The 20,845-nt window shown below is 49.9% G+C and overlaps 1 protein-coding gene across 1 annotated transcript in view; it reads right to left on the bottom strand.

The window, feature by feature from the left end:
• LOC149353175 (uncharacterized) overlaps window positions 1-20,845 on the bottom strand; it is a 196,509-nt gene that overhangs the window by 137,141 nt on the left and 38,523 nt on the right. Inside the window, exon 2 of the mRNA XM_089582375.1 lies at window positions 6,239-6,435. Coding sequence (XP_089438501.1) covers window positions 6,239-6,435 — 197 coding nt within the window. The remainder of the gene's footprint in view (window positions 1-6,238; window positions 6,436-20,845) is intronic.

Genomic DNA, 20,845 nt, shown 5'->3' with positions numbered 1-20,845 from the left:
GTATATATAGTCATCTTTTGTTTTCAACGTACTCGTTCAACCATTTTTCCAATCAATATATATGATGACTGTGCACTGAGAGCGTGTAATGAAGCACAGAAATGAATTTATCACCCGTGTAACTACGCAATTCGCCCAGAAAAATCCGAGGCGCCTACAGTTGCTGTTCAAGGAAGACTGACTGAGTGACTGTAGTTGCGTGTTTGTGAACATATTGCGCTGTGTGCTGGTCATCAATTCGGGTGAGTCGAGAACCCGTATGCAGTAAGACTGAGCACTTCGAGTATTGATAGTATCTTTTTGCATTTTTATTAATTTTAATTCTTTCTTTGTTGATAAACTCCAATGTATCTCTACAATCCGCGCTTTAATTTGCTGCTTGTAATTTTCTTTCATGTGTGTATTTTACTTATTTTTTATTTATATATAAATAAATAAATTTACTCCGCAAATAGTGCCTTTTCGCTACGAATATACCCCCCCCCCCCCCCCCTCCGGCGCCAACAACCAATGGGCCCCCCCCTGCAAAAAATTCTGCGGACGCCCTTGTATACAGCGCCTCTTTTTCTCTTCCTTCTTTAACTCCTTCCTCTATCATTTCCTTCGCGGCGCGGTTAATGCAAACACGGTTATGGGAAACCATGGTTCAAGGGTATTAGACAGTTACTTTGTCTTTCCTTCCCTGCGAACCATTTTTTTTTCATATGGACCACGGGGTTTCGCACTGCGGCTTTAGTAGTATACTGCTCCCGCACTTGAGTCCTGAACAAATAATATCTGTATAACGTCACATTTTGTTTTGTATACAGAAAATAAATCGGATGCAAAAGACTACTGTTGTACGTTGTTCCTGAAACCTGCCGACTCTTTTTTTGTCACAACCTTGGTATCGCCAGTATTCGCGTACAGATAAAGGTCTGTCAATTTTTTCTTTCAGCAAAGGTACCACAATACTTCAGCCTTTCGCAACGACAGCTGCAACGACTGCGTGTTGCCTGTTGCCACACTCCTTTTCGATAAAAGCTGGTTTGCCGCCACCATATGTTCCCGCACTGGACCACGCTTGCCATCGTGGGCTGAAACATCGAGGCTTCGTAGCACAGAAATCGCATACGATAGGGGCTGCCTGGCAGCAGTGACGGAGGTCTATCGCGGGCCCCAGTTTAGCACCACGAGAGCAGGGAGGCGGAAGGATTTCCGTTGTTCTTCATGCTTGGTCACGATCTTGATAACTTACGACGCAGCGAGAATTAGGAACCGAGAACCATCCGAGAGAAAAAAAAAAGAACGATCACAAATAAGAAGCCTCGACGCTAGCCGCCTTACGTCTACGGGAGCGCAGGAGGACGGCCGCAGTGTTGAGCAACGCCTATAACCCGCGCGCACGTTCTCCCGGTGCGGAGTCACGCCAGCGATCCTTCCTTCCTTCTGCGTCGGTGGCTTTCGAAGCACTGAGAAAAGCTGAGCGAATAAGCGCTCCGAAACTACGAACGGCCCGCTTTTGCGACTTCGGGTCACGGACACGGCGACGGCGGTGCGCGGATGATGAAGAGCCGCGCGACAGAGCCCGCTCGGATGCGGCGAACAATAACGGCGCGGCCGTTTCGAGCGGTGTAACGACCTACGCGGGGATTTAAGAGGTCCTCCTTGCATAGCCATGCGCCAAGCTGGCGATAAAGAACTCTCCGCCGGCCCTGTGCGACGACCGCAGCCGCGAAACTCATTACGCTGCGCCCCTCCCCCCACATCATGTCGAGCCATGAGAACTCAGCGCGCGGTGCGTGGCAGAGCTCGTGCACACATATCGCTCGGGATAATCGGTGTTTAGCCGTTCTTTGTCGTGGTTTGTTTGTTGGGGCTGTGCTTAATCCTGGTTACGTCAAATGTAAAGGCGACCAGCGGAATGAACGACCTCTCGAGGGAAACGCACTGCAAGGAGCAAACGGCCGTAGAGTAACGGGTTTCACGTCCGCTACATTCTACGGGGAGGCACTGGAGGCACCACATCTATGAGGTAGCGACGGAAGTGTGACATTTCTTTGCCGTAGTAGTTGAATTCCCCCTCTTGATCTCGGTAGAGGGAAATTTAGTTAATGATGATGGTTGAAGGATTCTTGCCGTCTTGCAGATTCGTTTGCTCAATCACATTGCACGAGGACACTTCTGGAGAGGTTAAGTTTTTATAACAATTAAAAGCACCAAAGGAGGATACAAGCAAGGAGAAAACATATTTACAATTGACTGGCTCGCAGTTCTAGGTGACGAAACCATCCCTCGGTCCTGCCGAAGCAGCTGGTTTTAAAACCAATGTCCCCGCCCTCGGTGGGAGAATAACCAATCAAGTACTATACAAACATCCACCCAATAACTTATTGGGGAAAGGAAAATACCACAAATCAGCAGTTGGGGAAAGAATAACACAACCAATGAATGATTGGGGAAAGAAGCTAACTCATCGCGACACTGTACACATATGCACACTTTCCACCATCACGATTTCGGATAATTATGCTTTCCCGCTGCGAGCTTCGCGAACACTCGCTTTCCCAAGGTCCGGTTGCCGCCAAGTTCGAGGAACGCCATTTCAACTCATCTGTTTCTCGTCGTCGCTACTCATGCCTGCAGCTAGCGTGACAATAGGTCAAAGCATGCCGCTGCAGACATGGTACAAAGAGCCACGCACTGTGACGCGGGTCAGCCTCGCCGTACACACGTGCACACAGGATGCCGCCTAACGACTCCGTCCATGAGGGGAGTTTGACGTCTCCTGTAATCCCCCGCCATTCGGCGCCTCCCTTCTCCCGCTGGGTTCACTGACCCCTTTCTGTGCGGTTGTGCGGAGGGCCTAAGAAAAAGGACTTAATGGGCATTCCCATAAAGCGACCGGATGCGGCAAACAAACTACAGCACCGCGAACTTCACTCCTCCCAACCAAGAATGTCACACAGACACTTGTTGTCAGTGGGACATTAAAGTTCAGCCACGGTGTCCAACAACAAAAGTACATACGCACGCACACACACGTACGTCGGCTGTCCGGTCAGTCCACCAACACGCACACATGCGCCGGCTGTCCGGTCAGTACACCAGCACGCACACATGCGCGCACACAGCGGATATTTCAACCCGCACACACAAGGCTGGAAACCAATCTGCACATTCCAGAATCCACCATGTCAGATCGGTGCCCAAACTGGCAGAAATTACTTCTAGCCGCCTACATCACGAAACAACAAATGTTTCTCTAGAGCTTTGTCCAGAAGTTTGGACAAAAATTCCGGATTATCCGGCAAAACACCGGTTCTAAAGGCTGCCGCCGCCGTCGGATCAATAGAGCACACCTGCTCCTCGCGGGCCACGAATATTGCTACTGCCCTCGCGTCTGCATTCTCCCCCTCCTTGAGTTTCGCAGTAGGGTCAGGCCTCTCATCAGCTACTTCGCATGCAGTTTTGCATCGAGATTCAAGTAGCCCTAGCTCTTCGTACAACTGCCCACCGACGTTCACTTCAAAGAAAGTCATGCCTTCGAGCCTTCTTTTCTCATAATTGACTCCACCAGCTTGCTTGCGCACTTCTGGCAATGCAACACACTGTCTCTCCTCCATACTGATAGCCACGGGGACAGATGCATTATCCCAATCCTGCAGTTCCTTATCAGCTTCGAAAACCATTGCAGTGATCAAACGCGCATTCTTTCCTTCCTCGGCATCAAATGCAGCCGCATCGCTCGTTTTTAGCTCACAATCTGCTGCAAAAACTTTTGCAGCTACCAGATTGGCCTCAAGCTCTACCGGCGTCTTAGGTTTGTCTCCAATTTTGAAATGTTCTTCAAAATCAGCTCGCTCTGTTTCTTCATGCAGCCGCTCTTTTTCTGGCTGCTCTAGCAGCGAGTGCGTCTCAGGTGTTACCAGCTTATCTACACCTTCCGCTACATGAGCTGTCAGTGCGCAGGGTGTCAGCTCCGGCTGGCTAACCGATTCATCTTTGGCAGCCAGCTTACCTTCGCCTGCAAAGAGCGTTCCCGCTGTTGGCGCCTGCTCTACCTCTTCGCCGAGCGTTACTGCGGCCTCGGAGTTAGCGCCAACCTGCTCTGGCACAATGCTTAACTCTTTTTCACGAGCAATACACTCATGTGCCTCTTGGGTCTGCTCTGAGAGGCAGTGCTTCACAGGGTTGACTAACGCCCCTATGCCCTCAGCCATCTCTCCTGGCACGGCACACACGGTTGGGCCCTGCTGCCTAACCGCTGCAGCTTTCACACCTATAGCCATTGGCCCACAGGTAATTCTCAATACGGGAACATGCTGTTCTCGCTTCGATTTCGGACAGTCAATCATTAGATGCCCAAATTGCATGCAGTCAAAACATTGAACTGCCGCAAATAACATCCCGCTATCGGCTTTCGTTCCCTGCCCTACTTTCAACTGCATCTGTGCAAGCTTTGTTTTTTCTTGCTCAATTAGAAGTTTCAACTTCTCAATTTCAAGCAGTTGTTCTGCCTTCTGCTCAGTCTCCAAACATCGCATCATGCCCTCCCGATCGTACCGCACGGCAGCCATCTCCCTTTTCCGTGCTATCATCTATAGCACGAAAACACTACACCGACATGGTGAATTCGGAGGAAGCAGAAAGGTCTCCTACCTCGCAGGTTGCTTTCCTCTGCCACGGTAGTCACGTCGCCCTGAGTGACGACAGCGGGCTCCTTGATGCGGATGAGTTGAGTTGAGCCCCGGCTCTCACAGCAGCTCGCTGACTTGTCCTGCCTCGTTTGACTTGCTGGTCTCCTGGTTCTTCTCTTGAACCTCAACGGGGTCGCCTGGTTCCTTCCGCAGCTCACGGACTAGGCACCTCCACGACACGTCGGTCGCCTGGCTCCTTCAGCTCCTCGCCGACTTGAGCCTCCTACGTCCCGTTGACAATGACCAGCAGTCTCATGAAGCTTTCAACGTCGCTCTATGACGCTGACGTTCCTCCTTTAGGACGTACCGCTCTGCAGCTTGTCCACCGACTTGATCCTCCGCCCCTCCGTCAGATACCTCGAGCAGGAAGACGTAGCAAAATCCTGTCGCGACTGCGCCAGTTGGATTCCCTCTCTTGATCTCGTAGAGGGAAAATTTAGTTAATGATGATGATTGAAGGATTCTTGACGTCTTGAAGATTCGTTTTTGCTCAATCACATTGCAAGAGGACACTTTAGGAGAGGTTAACTTTTTATAACAATTAAAAGCACAACAGAGGATACAAGCAAGGAGAAAACATATTTACAATTGACTGGCTCGCAGTTCTAGGTGACGAAACCAGCCCTCGGTCCTGCCGAAGCAGCTGGTTTTAAAACCAATGTCCCCGCCCTCGGTGGGAGAATAACCAATCAAGTACTATACAAACATCCACCCAATAACTTATTGGGGAAAGGAAAATACCACAAATCAGCAGTTGGGGAAAGAATAACACAACCAATGAATGATTGGGGAAAGAAGCTAACTCATCGCGACACTGTACACATATGCACACTTTCCACCATCACGATTTCGGATAATTATGCTTTCCCGCTGCGAGCTTCGCGAACACTCGCTTTCCCAAGGTCCGGTTGCCGCCAAGTTCGAGGAACGCCATTTCAACTCATCTGTTTCTCGTCGTCGCTACTCATGCCTGCAGCTAGCGTGACAATAGGTCAAAGCATGCCGCTGCAGACATGGTACAAAGAGCCACGCACTGTGACGCGGGTCAGCCTCGCCGTACACACGTGCACACAGGATGCCGCCTAACGACTCCGTCCATGAGGGGAGTTTGACGTCTCCTGTAATCCCCCGCCATTCGGCGCCTCCCTTCTCCCGCTGGGTTCACTGACCCCTTTCTGTGCGGTTGTGCGGAGGGCCTAAGAAAAAGGACTTAATGGGCATTCCCATAAAGCGACCGGATGCGGCAAACAAACTACAGCACCGCGAACTTCACTGTAGTAATGATTAGTACCGGCTTGATTTTTGCACGCTTAAGGCAACAATGAAGTCGTGTTCTATCTCTAACAGTATTAATACGGCTGTTCAAAGAAGTGCGTTTGCACTCAGAGAGGAAGAACGGCGTCCGAAACAAACCTCAAACGGGGCCATGCAGTTCGTAAAAAAAAAATAAAAACCTCAGGGCTCTCGTGACATGCAAGTTTCCGTCCTTGACGGATGCACGCGTCGTGCTGCAGTAACAGCACCGAAGCGGGAGCCATGCTGAGAAGTAGAGCTCTTACTTTGGGTAGCCAGGGAGGCTCTCGCAGAAGCTGTTGTCTTGGAGACAGGAAGTGTTCAGCTTGTGCAAGCTGGGCAGTGGCTTGCGGTGGGGCTGGTTGCGGTGGATGGAAATGTTGGCGAAGCGGGTCCTGCCCTCGGACGGAGTCACGATTGGCTCGCACAGGCACTCCCTGGAGCACGCAAACACGATCGCCACCTGGGGCGAGATGATGGCGAACGTTAGTCCAGGCCACGCGTGAACAGCCGCTTGACACAAGAGCCAAGAGAATACCGGCGTCCTCATGTCCGAGCTTTAACTGATATTGCACTGACATCGTCGAACTTGGCGGACAGGTGACAAAACCATCATAGCCATTATACTTGCACCTGCCAGTTCATGTTCTTTTGAAAATGCGTAGCCTCCAGCGAGCAAGAAAGCTTAACGAGGTAAGAGGCTCTAACCAAATACGGCTACAGTGCGGTGCTATTTCTGTCGAAGAGAATATGCGGCGCATGTGAACGCGCTCAGGACGAAACCAACTGATCAACTCAGGGCATGGAGTTTCTTACAGATCTCCGGTAGCCTAAAAATCACGAACCATATACAAGGAGCCAGCTTCAAGAAAGAAAAAAACGATTGTGCCTGCTGTTGTGTCGACTACGATGGCACGGGGACCTTAATAATGCTCTGGCCGAAGGATAAACAAACAGCTTCTTCGGCGTTTGCCATGTCACTTTTTTGTTTAAATCTATTTCTGAAGCATAGCACTGACGGTGATTCTTAATACGTACGGTGAATAGAACTGCCGTGTTGAAATTAGCTCCGTTCCATTTTTCACGGCGCCTAAACCGGCCAGTTGCCTAGTGCGCTCTTGCTGAGGCGCGATGGCTTTGCAGAGCACGGACTTACTGGACCTCTCCTGTTTGCAAACAGCGTAACGTCAGAGGGCGGGCGAACCGAATAATTTGGCTTGGTAGGCAGAAAACGGTCTTTCTGGTCAGCCCCATTCAATGGGCCGTTGTTTAGCTGTCTGACTATGCGCAGTACCACTATGACGTGTAGTTTTTATGGACATAGAGCCACCACAGAGGGGACTATACCTCGAGTGCTTGACAGGGGTACTGAGATAAATTGCAAGTGTGCTGCACTCAGCAGACGCGCCACCTGGCATGTGGAAGTGGAGAAATGACAAGAAGTGCTGGCAGAACATACGTGCCTGATGTAGCTCTATTGGTGACCTGAAGATATTTTGTTACAAACTGAACCGAACGCACACGCACAATTAAAAATAAAAATTTATCGAAACCGCATAGAGTGAAAGGCAAAATCACGACCGTTAATGAAGACGCATGCAAGGGATCTAGTTGCTAATAGCCCACCTGCACCACTGCCCATCGCCGTAACTGAGTCGTCTTTGTTCCTGAAAGCATAAATAAACAAGGTATGTTTCGCTGCAAGGTTATGGGTATTAAACTTGCAGCCGGAGATAAAGTCTGTTCCGAAATATAAAAAACACAAGTGACAAAAATAATGACCTAACGTGTGCGCTCGTCGCAAGGAGCAATTAGGCTGCCGGGGAGGAATCAAAACTGGCACGAAAATCCCCGAGCACAAAACGGCGACATCGCTGATACAGCTTAGGTGCTCCTGGATTTGGCTTCAGCTCCAAACTTCGCTTGAAACCAGAGTAGCGCAGACTGGTGGGCCAGTCGGCGAACGATCATTGCAAAGAAAACTTCGCGCTGGAGCAGACAGGACGCAGGAGATAAAAAATACACAGACGAGCGCTCGTGTGCGCTTTTTTTTTTCTTTTTTACGGCCTGTCTGTTCAGAGCAGTTTTCCTTGCAATGATGGAAACCAGAGTTGTAGGTAACACATTACAAGTAATTGATTACCAGCAATAAATTTAATTTTCTTAGACGCTATGCACTGATTACTTTTTTCAAGGTGTGGCGTTCTCGGTAATTCAATTATTTCTTTTTTCAGCAATCGATTACTAGTAATCATTACTGCAACCACCGATATGAATGGGAAACCCTGAACTTGGTGGCAAACACCATATAGCGCGGCATATCCCTTCGCCCGGCTGCGGGTAGAGACGCGCGCGCAGGGATATGGCCAGACACGCAAGCGTGGTCTGCCTGCGCTTGACTAACCCGTTTGTTCCGCGGTTCGCATTTTTTCACCACGGCACAAAGAATGTCGCGTTTAGTGAGCTTGGGCTTTATCCTCTCAGATCGTGGACAACAACGAAGCGCGGTGCTTCGTTTAACTACAAGCTCGCGCGCAAGGTATTCGTGTACAGTAAGGTCCACTGTTAAAGGGAACATGCGATCGCGTGGCCTCCACGCTTCGCGAAGCCCTGCTGCCTAGATGTGGTGAGAACGGGCGGCGTCAGGAGCATGCGAAGAAGGTTCAGCAGCCATGCTTACTGCGCATGCGCTTAGTGCCGTGAATACTCACAAGACCTCGGCAGGAGCGCTCCGCGAAGCGCGGATACCACGCGATCACATGTTCCCTTTAATAGTGGACCATACTGTACGTTACAACTATGCCCGCGTGTACACCGAGGGAGCCTTCTGTGTCGTTGCTGATGTTTCCTCATGAAAACTTAGAAAAACAACTGCGGATGAAAATTAACAGCGTATGAATCGCGACAGGCAACAGATCAAGAAATCCGTGCCGGCTTATTCTAGTGACCGTGTATACTCGAATTATTCTGATAAAAATGAGAAGGAAAATAATTGCACTTTTGTAATTGTTCATTTCCTCTCGGGGCGCTGTAATTTACCATAGCAATCAGTTAGATTTAAGACGAAGTAATTGTAATTCTTGTAACTCCTGCTGCCATTCGCAGCAAGCTTTGTGAAAATGAGGAAAGCGGTTCGCATTTAAGGATTGCGAGCAAAGCAGACAAGACTCGCGAACTTGTTCACTCGAGTGCGCAATAAATACTAGCATAGACCTTTTCACTGTTTACAGCTCGACTGAGCACGCGTGCGTGTTGGACTGTGCTTCACGAAATCCGTCAATCAGAGCTCTGCTGGCACAGCTAGCCCTGTGGAAATATGGCTGCGCTCAAAAAGACAAATGTGAAAAGGTTTACACACCGTACAAACACTTTGCCTACCATTCAATGCATGCTGCGGATCGTGTCGGCGCCAGACAGCTACCGCTTCGCTCTTAGCATGGTTCGTAAAGAGAGTTTTCACCGTTTGCATCCTCCGGAAAAGCGAACGAAACCACTCCCCTTCTCCACGCAACGGCTGGACATGAGCTGCACAGCAAGCTGTCGCCACGTGAGACCTAATTAATATATTGCACCACGCCGCGAACGTTTTGCCTGCTGTGATACGTAATCTGCGACGAAGAAACGAGCTCCTGCATCATGCTGCAGATGATGGCATGCCGGCTTCCTTAAGGTCATCTGACAACAGTTTCCCGGCGCCTCGAACAGTTTTTATCTTAGCAACCCAACCATCTTGCCAACCCAATCATGCTGGACCGTGGCGCCTTCCGCCCTCATAGAGTACACATTTTTAACCAATGAAGAGGTTTTCCTTAGACAGTTAGCTGGGCGATTTTATTCACAAACAGGACAGCTCTCAGTTAAGGATCCATTTCTGCAGTTCAATGAGGTGTCGAACGAGGGATTCTGATTTTAACAGTACAAAATATTAAAGCGAGGCATGCGTAAAAAAAAATCGCCAAGACTGAAAGTTGACATCAGCTTCTCGTATCGCGCTTATTGCTTCCATCATCAGCTGTCCCACCACATTCCAGCATAAAGTAAGTATACGAAAGGTATAAGCACATAAGGAATAAGTATACAAAACACTTACAATGAGGTCAAACGTCAGTCAGGCGCTCGTTATCTACTTTTATAGCGCTTCATGCACATCAGGGCGTACAAGATCTGATAGCGCGCACACGCGGGCTTGAAACCAGCTTTTAGTTCACTCCGTACGTCAGTGCTCGCCGGGCGCTAGCGCGTTTGTAAACATGTAACCGGTCCGCAGCCCTTCGCGCCACGTCGCAACGTTGGTTAGGGCAGTTACCATCGGCGCAACCGCGTCCGCGCGTACGCTATGTACGCAAACGAACGTCCTCGAAAGCCTCAAAGTAAACGTTCTCCGCGAGCGGATAGCGGGCGCTATACGCCAATGGGGCGAGGCAAACAAGCGACGCGTATCTCAGATCCGCGCCAAGATCTCGGAAGGGGCGCCCGCTCAACTGCGCGCCGTTATGCGTCGTCGTCCCCTTAACGTTCGCCGGAGCAGATCTGAACCAAAAAGCAGAGCCTTACGGCACGTAGCGCGAGCAAACAGAGGCGCACGATAGGCCTGGCCGGAAAGGGATAGGCAGTTGCGTGTGGATCAATCGACGCGCCGCCGAGGCCGCACCGCGAAACGGCGCGGAATTCGGCGGTCCGCGATTTGGTAATGATTGCCATAAAGGAGGCCGAACGAAGTCAATAACAGCGGCCGGTCTCCTCGTTACTCGCTTTCGTGAAATCGCGAGTAATCAAGAAAGTCGAGTCCGGCGTGTCCTTTCCTTCTTCGAAAGCGCGCAGCAGCGTCGGAGGCAATCGGGCGCGTTGACACGCCGCTTCCCTCAGCGCGCGGCCGCGGCAGCAATCTGCGGGCCTTAATGAACTTGGCAAGTGTCGTTACGGCGCAAGCGAAAACAAAAAGCGCAAATAATGGCGCAGGGATTTGTAATCGAAGCAGCAGAAACACTTGCCGCCGTGTGCCATGCTATGCAAATAATGGCGCCGCGGCGGCCCATACGCTCGCGCTGACGGCGCCGACAGCCTTCTCGCTTTCATTTCGCTCGTTCATTTTGCACCGCGCGGAAACGGCGTTCGTATAGCAACTCGGCGGTTTTTCGATAGGCTCTTATCGATCGGGTATGACCTTAGTTTAATAGGCACGGCTCGCTCTGAAAGATGATTATTTTTTTCCTTCTGGTTTTTTCTGGGCCGCAACAAGTAACAGGGTCGTCACTTTTTTTTTTTGTTTCCTCCTTCTTACATAAGGCTGCGATTTCGTCTGTACGCCGGCGCTGACGAACGGCGACACAACACTTACCTCTGCCTTCAGGATTACGTGGAAGTAGTTAGCGAGGAGGAGTTCATTTAACTGCTTACTTTACTGCGGAGGTTACTGTGCGTGTGGACACTGGACGATTTCAACCGCGACAAAAAAAAAAAAAAAACCTGAAGACGTGAACGCCTCTGCGCTAAGAGCGCAGGTGTTCGGCAGCAGTGCGGCTACCGGCTGGAGTATACAACCACGCCTACAGCGCAGCACCAGCTTGATCGCAACAAGCGTGACGGAGGTTACACTGACAACACCATGCACGAAGTCAATAACGACGCCAGCAGCTAGCTAAAATATTTCGCCACCGTTGGCCAACGCGACCCGCTCACATACGCCGCCAGTGCACACCCCGATAACACCGTGGTTTTTTTCCGCGCCCCGTCAAAAAATCAGAGGCGGTGAAGGGGCCGCAGAGGTAGGATACATGCCGAAATGGTAGGCAGAAGGCACGATGGGCTGTTGAAAAAAAAAAAATATCCGACTCGAAGTGCGGAAGAATAGGAGTCGATGAAGCTATCTGCTACTCTTCAAACTTCACCAGTCGCGAGTATAACAGCGGCGAGTATAACAACTTGTCAAGTTTTGACCGAAATATCCGCGCAGAGGTGAATCCAGGGTTAAAAACATTGGCATACATGATGAGGAAATAAAACATTTTGTATTGCTGGCGGTCACTGAGAGCAAACAAAAGAAATATCTTAGGTATTGCTATGGCTTAATCAATTTCTTAAAAGTAATGAAGTCATGAACCGCTGAATACAAGCGAAAAGTTGGTAATAAAGCTCCAGAGCTTCAAGAGAAGCCCCGAATGGTGGAAATTCTGTTGTTGTCTAGGGTCTTAAGAAATCGCAGGAAGTCCGAAATGTTCGCTGAAAGTGCGCTTGTCCTAACGCCCTATTACTTGCAGCTCTCGCGTACTGACCTTTTCCATGGCGCGCACTTCTTTAAAACCGCAAAAGAAAAAATACAAGTTCGCAATGCGAGGTGATGGAGGGAAGAAGAGGGGCAATCATGTCACTTCTAAACTGACGTCATCGCCAACTAAGTGCTTGCTATTGTTGTGCTATGCACGTGTTGTCATTGCACACAACTTTTCCGGCGCTTCCTCCCTTCACGGTAGGGTTTCTGAAAACCATCTCAATAGTATATTCACAGCCCATGTGGTCGCTTTTGTACATGGGATACTTGCGTCAAAATGGCGGCTTTTGAAATGTACGCTCGGTTTACACTTATTACAAAAACAAAACAAAAAACACAGGAAGTTCAGCATGAGCTGCAGGAGCAGTTGAAACAAGTGGGGTTGGTTCTTCAGCCGGAATGCCTGTCACTCAAGTACCAAGAATCGGTGCGACATCGCGATGTACGATTCGTGAAATGGCGACCTCACCAGGCACGCGCACTTCTCTCTTCCTCATTCGAATAAGAACTTCTAGGCCAAGCCTTTGACCTGATGCTTGAGTCCTTGGCAGAAAGTTTTAGCGTGACGCATACTCAAGAGGCGAAAGTGACGACAAACAAATTCCAGACATACTCACTCCAGCCCTCTGAGGATGTGTTATACACCAATTTTCGCTTTTGCATGAAAGCTTTGCGCCATCGGTGGATATGCACTGTCGGTGGGGTGGCCTGGCCATGGGCTTTTCTCAACATTTCGACGGTAAGCACGGCCCTGTCTTCCATTTCCAAGCAGAAATTTTTCGCGCACCTTTGGTCCAAACTAGCATGCACTCTTCATGCGACGCGGTATTTTTAGTGTATTACTACGGCGCAAACTCAACACCAAAGTGCACCAAATGCACCGTTTTTCTAGCAAAAAACCCACTGGCTGCAGCAGTTCTATGCTCATTATTTTTCGCAAACACTGAAATCTCCTGGAGAACTGTGCTATTCGTGGTTTCTTTCGAGCTTCTAAAAATTTGCAATCTACACTTTTCATGCACCTCCGGTGACTAAAGAGGTGATCAACTGTAAAAATTCATCAAGCTGGCAAGAATACAAAAATACGGCTCTTGGGGGCTGCCAACAATATTGTTTTGCTTTTATGTCCAATTTTTTTAGGCTCTCAGAGGTTGGCGTTAGCTGGAACACCCTTAACTGGCGTGAGCTCTCCATTTTCTTTGCGCTAAATGCTCACACACTTCGCTCGCAAGCTAAAATCACGAACGCGTCACGCTGCTACTATTCCAGATCTCTCACTCATGCATACATATCATTTAGTGCTCTGACGTCGATAATTAACTAGTCGGCTAATCATTCCTGGTTGCAGAATTAAGGTTCCCTAAAAAAACTGAGAACTCTATGGGTAGTGTGATCCCGCTGGCTTACGACGAACGGAGCACTGCAGTGGTAGGTCGCCATACTGACCAGATACGCGTTTGTTGGTGCGCACCACCGATGACGGAAGGGCTCTTTCGGGCCACGGTCGTGCCGGGGGATGACCTTGGGGGTATCCGCAGTCTGAATTTCACTGGACCTCAGGGCGCGTCGACGCACATGCAGCCTGGTCGACCGGGCTCCCATGGTATAGGAACCACAGGGAAAAGCCACCTTCGCCACTGCGGTCGCATCTGGAACAACGCGGCCTCAGTTCTAGCTAAAATTGTGTAGCAGGCGGAGGGAACTTTCCATTTGGTCTTTTCATTGGATCTAGGCACTCTACGGATCACACACATCACGATCGCAGTATCGCCATAGTCTTCCCCGTCGCCAGCGGCTTTGCAGTCCTCGTGGTCGCCTGCTACCACGTCACCGGCCGATACCTCGTGCTGTTCGGTCACATTGTCTTTCTTCTTCCTACCACTGCTGCGGTCCGTCTTTGGAATCTCCGTCTTCGTATACCGCAGCCAGTAACACTGACACAGGAGTGCTTTCGAGGACATGTCTATCTTCGCGTCGTCGGCGCGCTAATTGGCCCGAGCTGACTTGGTCGGTACGTTTTCGGGCCGCACCGGCCTACCGGTCGGTGGCCACGATTGTTGCCCGGTCTCCCGGTCTGCGGGAGATCACAATAGCCGGCAATGAAGGGAGGCAGTGAAGAAAGCGAGGCTATCAGCGATGACGCGGCACCGGTATAAGCGCCTTCGGTAGGCGCCAGCTCGAGGAGGGCTCGTTCTCAAGTCCAGTCGGGGCCCCAAATCCGGCTGCCCCAGTGCGGGAGGGCTTAGCGGGGCGGAGTTCCAGCTTTAAGTCCTGTCTGACGTGTTCATAATGTTGTCCCCATACGTAAAATGGCACATACTCACTGTGAGAGAGTGACGAAGAATCGAGCGGTGAATTCCTAATTCTCATAATAACGAAGTTCAATATAGCAGAACGTTTAAAAAAAAAAACTAAGATGCAAATTGAGTTTCGTAAAATAGATTACCGTGGCCACAGCTGGAACGCTCTTCTTCTTCTGATATTCGATGTCGATGCGGCTGCCCTAACGCGCAGGCGCTTAGAGCTGAAGCGCCACTATTTCCCGTAGGTATATCATAGTGGAAGCGAAAGTTTATTGTAATGTAGCAGCATATAAACCGGTATTTAATCGGTCATGAAATAATCAGTCAAATATTACCGCGTCCCAACGGTCGAACTGGGAATAAAATATTGAAATCCGGGAGCTCATCAGCGCCAGCGCACGTTGCACGAGCTAATGCTCCCTGTGTTTGTTGCGTATCCAAGAATGAAATAAATGGCCGCACTCTGTGATAACATTCTGATTTGCGAGCACTACAGCGACGAGCGCACAGTAAGCACAATGGATGCTGATTCCCGCAGTGATTTCCAGCCGTTAACGCCAAGGTCCAGCTCACTCTTCGGAATCGGCTGTAGTAATTTTTTAGGCGCAAGGGGAAAAAAAAATAAGACTGCTTTCGCTACGAAGGCACAGAGTAGCGCAATAATTTCATGTATTGTAACTAACGGCTCCTTCTTCTTCTTGCAGTCTCAAGAGCTGATACAATGGGTGGCCCGTCACGCCGCAACTGCAGCCTCGGCCAACGGGACCCTATACTAGGGGTCCCCCTATTATCGCTGACAACCTCGTCAATAAAAAAAAAACAATTATTTCTCTTCCTCCAAGAGGTAAAAACGAACAACTTGCGTCTGCGTCTCCGAATGTGGCAAACTGCCAGTACAGTTTGCTAGATGAGACGTGGAGTGTCTGCACTTACGGAACTTGGCTGGGAGGAACGTCCAGTAGGAGGGAGGGTATCAGATGGAAAAACCCTGACATCAGCCACTACCGGGAGCCACAAAAAGGCACGTAAGGCTTTCCCAGTAAAAGGAACGCTCCCAGCAGCATGATGAGCAACGTCATGACAGACCGTGCTAACGCTTACTCATTTCCTTTTGCGCGGTACCACTAAGTTTGCGACTTGAGGTCAGAAGCACGGAAGTTCGTACGCACTGGAACGGTATGCATGTTATCCGGTCGCATCTAGCAACATTTACCTCTGCTGTTATCATTTAATTAGCGGCGGGCAAAGGTGGATGGATCCAAGCGTAGGTTTGAGTGCCGTTCGAGAGACACTTTGTAGTGGTGAGCGCCATTACCAGTATCCCACAAAAGAAAATAACACAACCGAAGCATGTATTTTGCCAATACTCACTTGTGAGACCGAGAATTAGGGGTCGGCATAAAGATCAAAAGAGGGCAGGACGCAGTGAGGAATGTAAAAGGAATCAGGAGGTGTTGCGTGAATAGGCACAGAAAGGAGCACCTGTACAGGAAAACAAACGCGAGTTGACGCCATTCTAGCCAAAACAACGAGAAGGAAATCGACTTGGGCAGGTCGCGCTACATCGATGCATGCATGCGTAATCAGTGGTCTGTCGGGGTGATGGAAATGATACCAATGTAAAGAGAACGTAACGCGTGGTGGCAGAGGCGCGGGGGTAGGAAGAATGAAAACAGGCTTCGAAAATTCCCAGGGACAGAGTGGTCGCGGCTAGAAGGCAGGGTCTATTTTGAAATCGTTGAAATATAGGCCACTGCCATCTTTCTTAGCGGACCAACCTAGGCTGACGATGAAGACGCTATAATGCAGAAAAGGACGAAAGCACAAGTGCCACTCCAACAGAGGGCATGCGCCATTGTACAAGGATATCAACAACAACAACAACAACACAAGGAGCTCCAAACAGCTGTGAACAAGAAGTGACTGATTTAGAAGAGAATAAACACAGTTCTCGAATAACAGTGTTCAGCTGAACGGGCTCGTATCCACTCAGTTTCAGGACCCTGAACAGTACTGAAGCGAAAGCACCACTACGGGACATCGGGATTCAATCGCGGACCGTGTAAATTTGACTTTCAGCTGAGTTAGAGGTCAAATCATGTAAAAGAAAAAAATTAATTTGATGAATATTCTTAAAGCCCTTAAAGATCTCCTTTAAGGGCCGCTAAACGAGACCACAAGGCTATTGCCGCAGCCAACACGCCTCGTGTTCAACTGCACCACACTCTCGCGCTGTGCACTGGAGAGCGTCGTCTTCATCAACTTCCATCTGCTCCGACCCACGGCACTGCCTGCTCACCGTCGTTTTCTACGTAGCACAAATCCGTGCTTTCGCTCCGATTCGATTGTAGTAAACATTCTGTGTAATTTTTTCGATTGATGCATATGCTCGCGTTCGGGCTAACAGTTCATCGTAGACTTGCTAGTGAACATTTTTTAACGAGAGCGTTGTTGCCTTGTTTTTCGGCGTATTAAGATGCAAGAGGCGCGGAATAGCGGAAATTGTGAACCGTTCGACGCAATCATAAACGAAGCATAGACAGATGTGATATGTCGCAAATGGAGCGGTCATCGTAATCATTGGCTCGAAAGACTAATAAACCAACCTACAAATATGCACTTGGCAATAGGCGCCTCATCCCTGGCGCCGAGAAGTGTCAGATATTGATGTCTAAGTAGCGGACGTGCCAAGGTTAGCGGTGCGATCATGTGTGAATCTAAAAGTAAAGGACATAATCACTTCTGTGCCGCTTCATGCGCGCCATGCGTGTTATCTGAAACGAACCTTCTGAGAAGATCGAGAATATGGTGCGAAAAAAAAAAAAAGAAAGCCACAAATTTTCTTCGCCAGGGTCGCTCTAGTCCCTTATTTTCTCTACATGCATTTAACTGACATTCGTTTCATTAGCCAGATAATCACTCCCCTGCAGCAGTTAGTGGAAAAATTGGCCTCGGCTAAGAAAGTGTTGGTTGCTTCCTATATTTTCTTTTTTTCAAACCAGTATCCGCTCATCACAGGCATGGCCGACAGCCTTGCCTGTTACGCCTGTGGATGCAACGAACAGGCAAGCGCATATTCTTTCTGTGGGGCCTCGATTTACTGCCGGAAGACAAGCCCTGCCTTCTGCGCTTGGCTGCTCTGACAACCTTTCGCTGAGGAAGAACAGAAACAGCGAACAATAACCTCAGCGGTCGTCAGCCCTGAATGCTTTTCATGCACTGGTCCGCTCCCCAAGGGCATCGCGACTGGCCAATAGGGTGTGATAGCGCCGCGCAGTTCTCTCACGTCCGCATTACAATCATGGCACTTCGCTTCGACCCTACCCATTTTTATTCCTTCTGCCCCTTCCCCCACCCAGTGCGGTGTATGGATTTCCAACTAGAATCCTTTTCTGGTTAACCTCTTCTTTCCCTCCTTTGCCTACACTGAAGGCATTCGTTGGTTAAATAATGGGAAGAAGAATTTGCGGCGGAATGCCTTGGCTGACATCGTAATGTTTCCTCTTTCCGCGTTGGTCCTCCTGCGACTCAAGTGCGGGCTCCCAGCACGGTTAGTCTTGCGAAAGGCAAGAATCGAAGCCAAAAGCGGCGCCTGAGGAGCGAAGGCTAAATGCCTGTGGCGGAATTCGACGAGAAAACTCCTGCCGCGAGTTTCGACTCACTTAACACGTTGGAATCTTTCGCAGTGCACTTGAACCACACGCTTCCGAAGAAAAAGAACAGGTTGGAAGACAATGAGCCTCACTGCGAATTAACCTACTGGTTTTATTGCTGTGACAGCTGCAATTATAGTGTCTGAGATATTGTAGCCTTGAGTCAGTGAGTCTAACTATGATTGTCCTTCTTTCGTTATTCGCTTAATCCAGCTCTTGACGAGTAGAATCTGCAGGCCTCAAGGAGTGCCGTCTTTAGTCATTTTGGAAGTACTTTGGCGTAAGAATACATCAGAAGATTAATGGTGAGCGTTATTAGCCTGTACTGATAACATATTGCATTTCTGTCTGTGGTCGAAACGCATGTAATAAATCTTGGAAACCACGTTCAGGCATGAGGCGCTCTTCTCCATCTTCTCCAGAGAGTGGCTTGTTAAGTTTGCGTAAATGACTATATAGCTCTAGAAGACGAGAATCGCAAAAGTTCGCTCAAGTAACGTGCATTTCACGACCGACTCGCGAAATTATAGCTCCTATTGGCGCGGTCCTTACTGTTACATTTTTTTTAATTTCTTTTCGACTGTTGGGTCGTTCACTATTAGGACTGACCAGAGCTTGTGCGCCAGCCCATCATGAGGCCGATCACAAACCCAATAAAGAGCCCTCGTTTAGTCTCCCTTCTCGCTACAGGGCGCGGGTTTACCATTTTTAAAGCTACATGCCTGAACATCTGGAGGCAAGCTTTCGGTATTTCTTTTTCTTCCACGCGACTTTTCATTGCCGTTTACGCTTGCCCAGAACAACCAGGAGGCGTTTATATGCAAATGCTTTTTTTCTTCTGCCACTTACTCGATCAACAAGCATGAGGCGATAAATATCGATCATCTGAACATCGCCTCAAGACGTTTAGACAATCACGATGCCAGGATGTGAGCGCTGCGTCGCAGCAGGGAAGCGCGCTGCCGAGAGGATGGCACAGGGGCGATGCCCGGATCGTGGGTGTCAGCGCATTTGCTTCTCTGGCAGGAGACACGGCAGGCGCAGAGACAAAAGGCCCTCTCCGATCGTTCCAGCGGAAGGGAGAGGATAAAACGAAAAAAAAAAGGACGCCTTCTTCCCTGAGGTGCGAATCGGAGGCCTCGCGCTCGTCGACGAGTTAATTACTGTCATGTCCTCGGGGTCCGCTGGTAACTGAATCGCACAGCAGGGGGTTCGGTGCGGGGAGCGAGAAGGGGGTTTCCGAGGATCACGGTACATCGCCGACTGGCGGATTGCAAAGCCGAGCCCTTGCTCGAAAGGAAGCGCGCTGATTGCGGCCTGTCGGGCGAAAAGCGACGCCGGCGACCTGCTTTTTCTCCGCCCGTAGCTCTGCACCGTCCACGCGCCAGCGCCAGGCAGCGCGCTGCGGAGGAACCGTCGGCGCTTGGCGCAATTTACGCTCGCCGCTCTTTGGGGAGGCGCGCACAAATTTGGTGGGCCCCCGGTGGGGGTGCTTGAACTTTCCACCTCGCGCGAGCCAGCAGTTTCGTGAGGACCGGTTTGCGGCCTTGCAATGCGGAATGATTTATGACGCTGCCGTGGTGTATAGATCAGGGGGAAAAAAAGGCGGGGATTCCCCTGCAGGCCGTCGCCATCCTAAGGCTTACGTGGCTGCTGCCTGCGGCATCCTTGCCACTTCGCTCCGGGATGCCTCAGCCGGACGCTCGCTCCAGATGCTTCCCTATCTGCGGATGGTAGCGAAGCAGACAAACAGCGTTACGACCGGCCTCTTGATTGCGAGACGGATGCAATGACCAGCGAATGTATGCACGCAGGGCGCGCTATCACGGCATGGTGGAAAATTCTGATGTCAATACTCGTGGAAAACATTTCTGCGGGAATGGTTCTCGGTCAAAGCAGCATGCGCCGGACGTGTTCTTAACCTTGTGGATCGGACGCCGGAGGAAAGAGGCAGGGTTAGAAGACAAGTCTGTGTGCAGCCATAGCATTCTTTACACCAGGAATCTGGGTGACGCAGCAAAGAGCACGACTTCTGCGGTGCGCGTATTCGGCAAAGAAATAACAACAACTGGATCTCGCTAACGAGGAGGGGCCGTTGCTTTGTAGAAGGAGCAGAACAATAGCGCCAGGGCAGGGGACGCAAAAAGTATTCGAGAATTGCATGCACAAGGCACGCAACGGGGCCAAAGAAGCATGCGCAGCTGATTGTCAGCCCCACACCCCGTTGGCTTGCTATCAATTCAAGTATGATGTGAAGGCCGCATCAACTTTTTGCCCCGCATTCGTTCCAAGAAAATTTTAACAAAAGGTCTGAAAATTCTGCGCAATCCCGTCTATACGTCTTCCACTGCACTGCAAAAAAAAAAAAGAACGCGTTAAATCCGTGATATTTATATATTTCGTCAAACTTCGCGTTAATATTTTCATGGCTTTTACAATGTGCCTCGTAAGCTGGTTTTTCTCCTGGCTAGCTCGACACATTACCAAAAAGTGCGCACCAACCACGATCCCTGGACTGGATTCCAAGATGGCGACCCACAACGTTCTTGGCATTTTTGTTGTGCCCGCATAGCCGGCCATCAGCACTGCCCGACTATCCTTGCAAAACTTTTACGAACGATAGTGAAATAGATTAAACGACCCCACCCT

The sequence above is a fragment of the Amblyomma mixtum genome, chromosome 3 (assembly GCF_055824585.1).
Source record: "Amblyomma mixtum isolate Tamu chromosome 3, ASM5582458v1, whole genome shotgun sequence".
Taxonomy (NCBI): Eukaryota; Metazoa; Arthropoda; class Arachnida; order Ixodida; family Ixodidae; genus Amblyomma; species Amblyomma mixtum.
This window is presented reverse-complemented; position numbering and strand designations above follow the sequence as displayed.